The 11186-nt window shown below is 41.4% G+C and overlaps 1 protein-coding gene across 2 annotated transcripts; it reads left to right on the top strand.

The window, feature by feature from the left end:
* The first annotated feature begins 350 nt into the window (after positions 1-350).
* flad1 (flavin adenine dinucleotide synthetase 1) lies at positions 351-8368 on the top strand. Of its 2 annotated transcripts, XM_069142754.1 has the most exons (12): positions 351-628; positions 942-986; positions 1511-1626; positions 1809-1977; positions 2466-2843; positions 4226-4339; positions 4431-4698; positions 5049-5196; positions 5513-5611; positions 5825-6014; positions 7774-7847; positions 7957-8368. In XM_069142754.1, the coding sequence occupies exons 3-12, from the start codon at positions 1619-1621 to the stop codon at positions 8090-8092; spliced, it is 1584 nt and encodes a 527-aa protein (XP_068998855.1). In that variant the 5' UTR covers positions 351-628; positions 942-986; positions 1511-1618; the 3' UTR covers positions 8093-8368. The 2 variants fall into 2 exon arrangements, with proteins under 2 accessions (XP_068998855.1, XP_068998856.1); XM_069142755.1 differs by lacking the exon at positions 942-986.
* Positions 8369-11186: the final 2818 nt, after the last annotated feature.

Raw genomic sequence — 11186 nt, 5'->3', positions numbered from 1 at the left:
ACTCATCGTCTCAGCATTTTCTGTTACCAGTTTTTTGAATGGCTCTTGAATTTAATCTCTACTTTCATTCTGTACAAATAATGTCTCCTAAATCAACAATGCATGTTCAAGCCAATAACATTCAGTAATACACAAATGATCTTTCACTTTGGTTTAATAATATTAATTATATCATTTGCAGAGCAAGCCAGAGTTCAGACAGGACGGAGTAGTACTGAGGTCTCTTGCACTTGGCTCACCCCGCCAGCAGGGGCAGACGAGCTGCCGCAATCTGTTTTAATTCAAGCAGAATAAGACGCGGTTCCTCAACATCTGTCAGTTTCGCAATGGCTTTGCCGCTAGACCAGTTATCAACCACGCGTTTCGACAGTACTTGGGGCGTATTTACTTCGACTAATCGACATGTTCTCCCCCCACGTATTAGTTGCGATGATTCAGGCACAACAGGGCTCTCTTTTAGTTACTTCCGCGTATATAAACACGGTGACCGTTAAGACCCGCCTCCGTAAATGTGATTGGCTGTGTTGGCTTTCGGGGAAATTCTTCCCCATTTGTGATTGGACAATGCTTTGAGCGACATGTGACCACAATCGGTAGGAGACGTAACGAGGACATATGCGGCTCAGGAGTAAGTTTCCTCGGTTTTAATGAGTTAGGTAATCAAATGATGAGTACCGTATATTGTTTAATTTGTCACAGTATATGGTAGTTGAAAGAAACTGACGGTATAGACAAAATACAGTAGCGTGTACATGTGCACTTGGACTCCAGCGTGCTTCTTGCTTATTGCCAGTGCCCCCCACAATGGAGCAAGTAACCTAGCAAGGAGACTGAAGTTAGCGAACATTTTCAAGTATTACACGCTGCCAGTGATTTTCCACCTTTGCGTATTTTAGGTAAATAAACGTGCATTTGATTTCGTCTTGTTCGTTAACGAGCAGCTTTAGGAGGTGCAGTTTGGTCTCAAGCAGCATGCTCCGCTAACGGTAACTCATAATTTCAATATTATGCACACATTTTAAAGGTTAATGTAAATAATTGGTATGGGGTGCAGATTCAAAGTCCGCCATTGTCAGTCTGTTTTACCTCTTGAACTCTGCTGGCACCTGTCCATTACACCTTTGCTTCCCTTTTTTTGTGTCCACGTCGTCTCAGTTCCTCACATATCATGACACTTTTTTTTATCCACTCGTATTATTCACATCCTATCCGAATACATATGCAACATGTACAACCGATAGGGCAATTAACATACTCATTAAATGCAATGAAAGTGTTTTCCCTAGACATGAATTAATTTGAATCATCCACATACGATGTTTTAAATACCACTCATTTTCCGTCTCGACTTCAACCACTCAACTTCCACTGCGAGCCCTATCAGTTGACTTATTTTAAGAAATACCTGATGAGATGTCATTGTTCGGTGATGCATAATATTATCTGTGGAGCTGAAATTGACAAACTATTCAGTTTCTTCTCTCCCCCCCCTTCTTCCTGTCTCCTTTAGGCTCCTTCTACGTGTCTCCTCCAAGATACTCCCTGATAGGAGACAAATTATGATGAAGAAGAGAGCCTGATCCGTATTGAACCATTTTGCGATGCTCCATGTGGATTCATGTTGCTGTAAGATTTAATCATATTCAAATTTGTACATGCACAGCATTTTATGCTGTGATGTTATGCTTAAAAGTGATTTTTGATTTTGTTTCGTGGTGATATTTCATTAGATGTTTGAAAGATATAGCCAAAGTGCAAATGTTTTAATATACCATGTAAAATACATGATTTTTTCCATTGTCTCCCAGCTTTTCCTTTCCCAAACTGAGTAGAGCGGTGGTGCGTGTGAGGACGCTGGCAGCTCAACTCAGCAAAGCAACCATGTCCACAAACCACCAGAGCTCCAGTCCGTCCTCTGCAGCCAAAGGAGATGCTCCCACGGCAGCCATTCTCATCATTGGAGATGAAATACTCAAGGTGATTAAGTTTTGGTAGATACTTGTGCCTTGTATGACCTTTAAAATCTATGCAATTGACAATACCCCACTGAAAATCGTTCAGGGTTTCTACGGTTGAGGAAATCGAATTAACCATTTTTTTCTAATAGATTTATGAGCTTGAATATATTTGATTTTATTAACATATACACCCTCATCAGTATGCCTCTGCTCGCTGGATCGCTATCCAGTCTCGGATCCACATTTCATAACCCCAGGAAAACCCTGTGATGATTATTTGATGTGGCAGCAGAGCTGGAAAGTTCACCATTATTTCTTGACTTGACATGATCATTATTAAAACATGAGGTCTTTGATTTTGTCCAATGTCATGTTTCACTCACAAAATACACTCACAGTCCTTGAATTTCATCAAGCAAGACCTCTGAGTTTTTTTTAAGTCCTTGAATGTGATTTCTAAGTGAGGGTGGAAACACTGGACTGAAACTAACCGAGCATCTCTTTCAGGGTCACACCGTCGACACCAACAGCGCCTTTCTGACACGCACACTTTGGAACCTTGGAGTGTCTGTGCAGCGCATAACGGTCATACCAGATGTACAGGAGGTCATTGCCAAAGAGGTGGCCCTCCTTTCTCCTCAGTATACACACCTCATCACCTCAGGGGGCATTGGCCCCACTCACGACGACGTCACCTTTGAGAGCATTGCCATGGCGTTCGAGGAGGAGTTGCATCTCCATCCTGAGCTCACCCGGCTAGTTGAAGAATTTTTTGGGGCGGTGGACAAAAACAGTGCTGCTATGAAGCTGGCCATGGTGCCTCGCTCAGCCAAACTCAACTATGGAACTGACCCTCTGACTGGACAACCGCTGCGCTACCCGCTGGTGAGTGAACTCAAGACAGAAGGGACCAGCTCAATTCTCTCACACTGTTATAAGAAACAAAATGACATCGAATGATACACAGCATATAAGGAATCATTACCTTCAACTGAATGACTGCGTTTACCCTTAAAACTGAAGCCTCAAATACCGGCCCTGCTGTGTATTAACTTTGTACTGGGCTTTCAGGGGTATACAAATATTCTTTATTGGACACAACTTTCAGGATAATGTTCCCTCAGTTCTCTTAATGTTATGCCTGTTCTATCCTTTTCTGGGGTTATTTCAGAAAACAGATTACAATTTCAGTACCTAACCAGACTGAAAGAGTGAAAAAAACCACTCCTCACGATGGGCAAAATGATGAAACTGAACACTTACAGACACCAGGCGCGAGAAGTATTCACACCTTTCTTGCAGTTTGTCAAATTCATTGCATATTGACATTTTTCTTCTTTAAGGGACACTATAGTACACAGGGTGGTTAATGTGTCTGGGGCTTTCTGAATATGTTTTAAGTAGAGATGCCCGATATGACGTGTTCATATCCAGAACTTGAAATGAGCTGTTAAAGTAACTGTACTTCAAACAACATTTATTCTGTTACTTGATATTCTCATTCTCTTCTTGGTACTACATGCTGTTACTCGATGTGTCTGTAAATTCAAACTAACTTTTTGAGGCTGCAGCCGTATATCTTTTTATTCTACTTGAGAAACAACTTTATATTCTCAAATGTCACCAGAGTGAATCCAGGAAATACTCTGACACAAACCTGATGACATTTATGGAGACAAAAGTTGTTTTTTAAGTAAAATAAAAAAAAGATACAGCAGTAGACTTAAAAATAACAAGTTACCAGAAAATCCAGTGTAGTGTAGTAACACGATTGATGCTCAAAAGGGCTAATCCATATTGACAAAAACAAACATCATAATATTTTTACCAAATACTTAAATGCCCATATTGCGACAATATTGTAGGGATGATAATTGGTACTTCCACAAAATATTTGCAGTGAGATTTTTTGATAAATAATCATTGGAAAAGTGGATCTATAAACAAAGCGGAAAAAGACAATAAGAGAACTGCCAGAGCAGTTTTTTAAGTTTAGAAAATCACATCCCTTTACTGTAAAGCCAGGAAAAGACAACACTTAATACTATGTCATGATATTATAATATCCAAAATGAAAGATGATATCTAGTCTCATATGAATATATCAATATCATATCAATATATTGTCCAGTCCTAATGGTACAGTAGATGTACAGTAGTTATCTACTGTTGAACCTAAAATTGAAAATACAGATAGAAACACTGCATGTTGAGGCACTGAGCCACACCTATTCCTGCTGTATGAGATATCTACCTTCCTCTCTCAGGTCAGTGTACGCAATGTGTATGTGTTTCCTGGGATCCCTTCTTTGATGGAGAGGGCCTTCAACGGACTGAAGCACCTGTTTGCGAGTTCAGGGACCATGTTTCACGCTCGAGAGGTAACACCACGACCCATCCTGTTATTTACGATGACATCTAAATATTGTGCTTTCAGAGTGCCACTGAGCTAACCAAACATCATTTCCTTAGGTGTTTGTGGATGCAGATGAAACCGAGATTGCACCTGTGCTGACCAAACTGCAGGCTGACTGGGGCAGACGGGTGGCTCTGGGCTCCTACCCAGACTGGCTGAGCAACTATCACAGAGTCAGGCTGGTTCTGGACTCAAACAGCCAGGAGGAGGTGGAAAAAGCCCAAGCCCAGCTGGTGGAGGAGCTGCCCAAGGGCAGCGTGGTGCCCTTAGTCACAGACCCGGTGTCCATCGCCACCGCAGAGGTGTACACATTGGCCAACAGCGGTGCGTCAGAGAGTTGCGGAAGATGATGGTTAAACCTTGTCATCTTAATATGAAGTGACTATTGCAGAGAACATTTGCACTTTACACATGCATTGGGACCAATAAAGGAAGCAAAAATATTAACGTAATCATAGCTGTAAAATCGTAGTGGATTATAAAAAAGAATATAACCAGTGCGAGACTGAGCAGAGATTAGAATGACGCATCAATAACTAAGATATAACAATCCGCACGCTGATATTTTTTACTCTGAATTAGACGTAGAAATGAGAGATCATATATATGGTGTCGAACAGAATTTGACTACACTCACTGTAAAACGTCCTCACGCTTTGGATTTCTTCCCACAGGCACAGCGCTGGGTGAGAAAGTTATGTCTGCACTGAAAACAATAGAGTCTGCACTGGATCAGTATTCTACAGAGGAAGTCTGCGTCGGATTCAACGGAGGCAAAGACTGTACAGCGCTGCTCCATCTCTACTTCGCCGCACTGAAACGGTAACAGGAGGGGAGAAGACGGGGAGTCGTTGTAATCGGGACAAAACAAACGACCTGAGAGACAAAAAAATGGAAGGGGGATTTGAGTTAAAAACACAATGATACCCTTTGAGCACAGTGGGGTGTAACATTTCTCAGCAAGTAGTAAGTAGAAAAAGAAAATGAGCAGAAACTACACCGAGGAAAATCTTGCGAAGGAATGACTACTTTTTGGACTTTTCTTGACCTGTGCAGATTGTGGGACATGAATCTTTTTCTGTGCCTCTGTCATTCATCCGTTTTTAATGTCCCACTTCTCTCTTCCTGCTACTGTCAGGCGATATCCAGATGGTAAAGACAAGGTGAAAGCTCTGTATATTCGAATTGTCTCTCCATTTTCAGAAATGGAAAGATTTCTGCAGGACACAATAAAAAGGTGAGATATCAGTCTGTCCTTAATGTTTTTTTAAGAAACACATTTTAGTAAATTTTCTTTCAGCGTTATGTTTTGATAACTTTTGACTTTGTTGGTTGTTACCATGTTACCAAGGTTACTAAGTTATTGTGTAATAACGTTTTTTGCTTAGTATCCTCATCCTTTCCATGTTATAACACCACAGCTCATTATTTGGCAATGTGTCTCCCAAAGATATGACTTGGAGCTGTTCTCCGTGGAGGGTAGTATTCGGCAGGCACTGAACGAAGTGCAGGAAAGGAAGCCAGGGCTGAGAGCCGTCCTGATGGGGACCAGAAGGAGTGACCCCTACTCACAAACTCTTACACCCATGTGTCCCACCGACCCCGGCTGGCCAGACTACATGAGAGTCAACCCGTTACTAGTGAGACTGACAAGCAAATTACACAGACACATATATTATGTTGTTGTGTTTATGTCATATATTACTTTTTTTTTTTTTTTATATAGATGGTACAAACCACAAAGCACATCATGAAAGAGGGTCTAGGAGCCTTCATTTGCGGTGAACAGAAAAATACTTGAACATAACTGGTTTCTCAAACGGGTGTTTGGTGCCATATAAACATGATGCAACAATTTTTCTGGGGACCTTTTCTTGTCGTACCCCTTGTCATACTCTGCATTCCAACTTTGGGGAAAAAAAAGCTACTCTCATTCTTCCCTACATGCCCTCAGGGGAATCTCTGCCGCCATGTTGAAGGGCATTGCGATTCTCCAGAGGGGCGCGGGAAGTTGCTACCAGCAGACCCTTGGTTTGGCCTGAGGGAAGAAGTCAACAGAACAGTAGACTTCATGCAGTTTAATGTCCCGAAACGCATTTAAAATCTTTGTCCCAACCGAGTAAACCAAAGAAATAAATCTAGAAATTGTAAAAGGCCAGACGCTTAAAGCAAAACATATAACTGAAAAATAAATTGATTTAGTCTTCCCAGAGAAACAACTCTGTACTTAAAAAGTAATTGCACACACTGCTACACAACAGCCTGATCTGACTCCGTTTGCTAGTGTGAGGGTTGAGTACATTCTATTTTTTTTTTTTTTTTTTTTAAACATACCACATTTGCTTTAGCAAAGAGCCACTCGTGTTACATATTCAGAGACGCACATGCAGAGCTCTGGAGGGCGAATGGAAGTGAATGAGAATAACAAATTCGGAACGGAGGGATATTTGTCTCTCTTTGTCCTTATTTCCTGTCTTTCCAAAATGTCAAAATAAGGGTGAAATGCCCAGAAATTTTATTCACTATTTTTTTAGTGTCTTTTGGACAGTTGGATACTTGACATTTACTTCCCTTTACTTTTATTGCAAACATTTAGTACAATAAAAAAAAGAGTAGTCCTTAAGTATCCCCATTTTTTTTTTAATTACAGTATAAAGTATATATTGCTGTAGGAGAAACTGCTTTTCTATTTACTGGTAATGCAAATCTGTTTTCGCTGCTCTTGCCCGGAAGAGCAGTTTCCCCTGTTACACTTAATGTTATTTGTCATCATGACTTAAGTTTCTGAAAGCAGATGTTTATGGTGTAATCGTAACACCTGCACGGCTAAATGCAGTCCAACGTTATTTTACTAGCAGCATTTTATTTGTAAAGCTTTAAATGACAATATGCTGTACCTAATATTTTCCCTGTGCACATGTACAATATAATGTTTTCTAATGCAGCACCAACACAGAATGGGAATACAAGTCAACATCTCATGGTGAATATTTAAGATGAAAAGCGTCACAGAATCGAAGTAATTGCGTGGCTTTTGTGCTGAATTGCATTACACTGTGGAGGATTTCATCACAGCTTTTGACATGTTGCTCTTTCATCTGTTTAGTCCGACGGAATAACAGAAGTGCATAGAGACGCAGTGTCACCTGCTTTATCAGATTCTTTTTCATTTTTAAATGTATTTATAAATGTCAGCGGTAGTTCTGCGACAGCTGTAACAGTGCAACACAAGCACGGGAGGCACAGGTACATTCAACAGTTCACCTCAATTCAAGATACATTTATATAGCCCTTCATCATGAGTACATATAAGAGGACTCACTGAGGATGAGTCACCCTACATTAAAGTAGGAGTCAATTGCAGACCAGTTAAATGAGATGTTTTCTACCACTCGACAGGACTGGACGTATCATGACATCTGGTCGTTCTTGAGGACATTATATGTGCCCTACTGTATTCTCTATGATAAAGGGTAAGAATATGTTCATCCTCTCTTTTCATTTTCATTAACATTGGTTTATTCAGGTATGAACAACATAACAGCAGAACTTTTGGCCTTGAATTCCTCTGTCGACCTGCAGGTACACTTCACTCGGCAGTATGGACAACACCTGTCGAAACACGGCCCTCCAGATGGTGGATGGGAGGGGCGTGACGCGGTACAAGCCAGCCCACCTCCTGGAGAATGAAGAAGAGGAGCGAAACTCCCGTGCATGATGTCCTCTCCCTTCTTATTACACCACCTTTTTCTCAAGGAACCATCTTTTTTTTTCTCCTCAGAAACATGCAAATTTAACTCATAACAAAGACATTTTTTTGAAGTTTTTTTGTGAATATGTCCAAAAGACTTACTGCAGAATAGGCTTTCAAAGAACGCGTGTATGTATGTGTTTGTTTGTAATGTGTGTATATACATATATACATATATATATATATATATATATATATGTATATACACTGCTCAAATAAAATAAAGGGAACACTTAAACAACACATTCTAGATCTCAATGACTGAAATATTCCAGTTGAAAATCTTTATTCATTACATAGTGGAATGTGTTGAGAACAAAATAACATAAGAATGATCAATGGAAATCAAAATCATTATCCCATGAAGGTCTGGATTCAGAATCATACTCGATAAAAGTAGAAAAAAATCAGATCACAGGCTGATCCAACTTCTGTGGAAATTCCTCAAGACAAGTCAAAATGAGGCTCAGTAGTGTGTGTGGCCTCCACGTGCCTGTATGCACTCCCTACAACACCTGGGCATGCTCCTGATGAGACCACGGATGTTCTCCTGAGGGATCTCCTCCCAGACCTGGATCAAAGCATCAGTCAACTCCTGGACAGTCTGTGGTGCGACGTGGCGTCGGTGGATGGAACGAGACATGAGGCCAGTACACCAGGAGACGTGGAGGGGGCCGTAGGAGGACAACAACCCATCAGCAGGACCGCTATCTGCTCCTTTGTGCAAGGAGGAACAGGAGGAGCACTGCCAGAGCCCTACAAAATGACCTCCAGCAAGCCACTAATGTGCATGTTTCTGCTCAAACTGTCAGAAACAGACTCCATGAGGGTGGTACGAGGGCCCGACGTCCACAAGTGGGGCCTGTGCTTACAGCCCAACACCGTGCAGGGCGATCGGCATTTGCCAGAGAACACCAACATTGGCAGTTTCTCCATCGGCGCCCTGTGCTCTTCACGGATGAGAGCAGGTTCACACTGAGCACATGTAACAGACGTGACAGAGTCTGGAGATGCCGTGGAGAACGTTCTGCTGCCTGCAACTTCCTCCAGCGTGACCGGTTCGGCGGTGGGTCAGCGATGGTCTGGGGAGGCATTTCTTTGGAGGGCCGCACAGTCCAGGTCTGGGAGGAGATCCCTCAGGAGAACATCCGTGGTCTCATCAGGAGCATGCCCAGGCGTTGTAGGGAGTGCATACAGGCACGTGGAGGCCACACACACTACTGAGCCTCATTTTGACTTGTCTTGAGGAATTTCCACAGAAGTTGAATCAGCCTGTGATCTGATTTTTCCACTTTTATTTTGAGTATGATTCTGAATCCAGACCTCCATGGGATAATGATTTTGATTTCCATTTCCATTGATCATTCTTATGTTATTTTGTTCTCAACACATTCCACTATGTAATGAATAAAGATTTTCAACTGGAATATTTAATTCATTGAGATCTAGGATGTGTTGTTTAAGTGTTCCCTTTATTTTTTTGAGCAGTGTATATGTGAGTCTAAAGTAATGGCTATGTGCACTGTTAAATAAAACATCAGTCTGTATCATCTTCTGCTGTCATGTTACTTTAAGAGGGCTCTGGCATACAAATGGCAATCCGCAGGGGAGTCAATATAGCTCTTGGCTTATCTTCTTCATGGATCCATTTGTCTTATTTCTAAATCCAATAACAATAATCTACTCTGAAAGCCAGCCTCTATCAAAATGTATTAGTAAATAATGTGAAAAGGTTTTATTTTTCATATTGGTGAGAAAATTAGGTTTTAGAAAGTCAGTGCGTACCAGCGTAGAAACACTACTGAAGGTCACCCAGCAGGCTCATCTTTATTAATCTGTCTCACACTGAATATCCAGAGTTTCAGGCTACAGCGTGTTTCACTGAGCATCTCCCTCTGAGCATCTCTCCAGCCTGTCTTCTCTGGAAATCGTTAACCCTACATGTTGTAGTTCTCCTCGCGCACCTCACGGGCGCGTTGTTCTCACGTTTTCCATTTAGCAGCCGTGATTACAATAAATTACCTTCTCTGTTTCCAGACATGATTGAATCCAGGCTCATCGATCCGCGCTCTCCCCTCTCCCCGCCTGGAGATTAGTCAACGCCGCTGCAGCGCGGATCGATACCGGCCGATCTAATAAAGCGGGTCGCTTACGAGGCCACCGCGGGGCTGCACACACTGTTACACCAGCAATTACCACTTCTAGGCCGTCCGCCATACCTCCTAACTTATCTGTCCGGGCTGCGCGGCTTGCTTGATTTATTAATAATAACAGTAATAAAAGAGGCAATGAACAGAGGCTTCATAATCGCAGCAGAAATGTAATGTGTGTGTTTTGGTGCTGCGATAAACACACCGGGACATTGTCTGGAATGATTTTTGTGAGGAACAAAATGATGTTTTAGCCTTAGAATCTATCTCTGGTGGGTCACACGACTCCAACGTTTACCTTCTTGCAGATTATATGTGTGGCTGTAGCATTTCTGACTTTTAAATAGGTTTTGTTTGTGTTTATTGTAACCCTGGTTAAATGTTGTTATAATGTGTCCGTGGTGATATGTCTGCCTACAATGTGTTACTTTGAGATTTAGATATAATCTTAAATCAATTGTGTGAAGTAACTAAGTACTTTTACTCAAGTAGCCTTCTGTAGTCAAGTACAATACATTTTACTTGGGTATTTGTGGTTTATGTTGCTCTACTTTTACATTTTAGAGGGAGATATGGGGATTTGGCATTGACTACATTCATCTGACAGCTATGATTTACTTTTCAGTTTCAGATTTAAAGAACACGTGAAAATATTAACCAAGCAGTAGTGCCAGTCTTTTTTGGTTCTGACCACTTGGAAAGAAGTTGTGTCCACTTCGGGCCCCATTGACTCATTTTAGATGGCTATGATATGTTAACAGTTTCACCGAAGGGCAATTTCCTTTTTCTCTCAACTGGTTTCATTTTATAACTGCTCAAGTCCCAAAGGCTCAAAACAGAGGCAGGGATACAAAATTTCCAAAGTTTGTTACCGCTGTCCTCTTTGTTCCATTGTTTTCCAATAACATTGT

Source organism: Embiotoca jacksoni, unplaced genomic scaffold (assembly GCF_022577435.1).
Source record: "Embiotoca jacksoni isolate LCO1_2020_lvr unplaced genomic scaffold, fEmbJac1.0.p SCAF_11, whole genome shotgun sequence".
Lineage (NCBI taxonomy): Eukaryota > Metazoa > Chordata > Actinopteri > Embiotocidae > Embiotoca > Embiotoca jacksoni.
The sequence above is the reverse complement of the archived record's forward strand: the minus strand, read 5'-3'. Positions and strand labels throughout refer to the sequence as shown.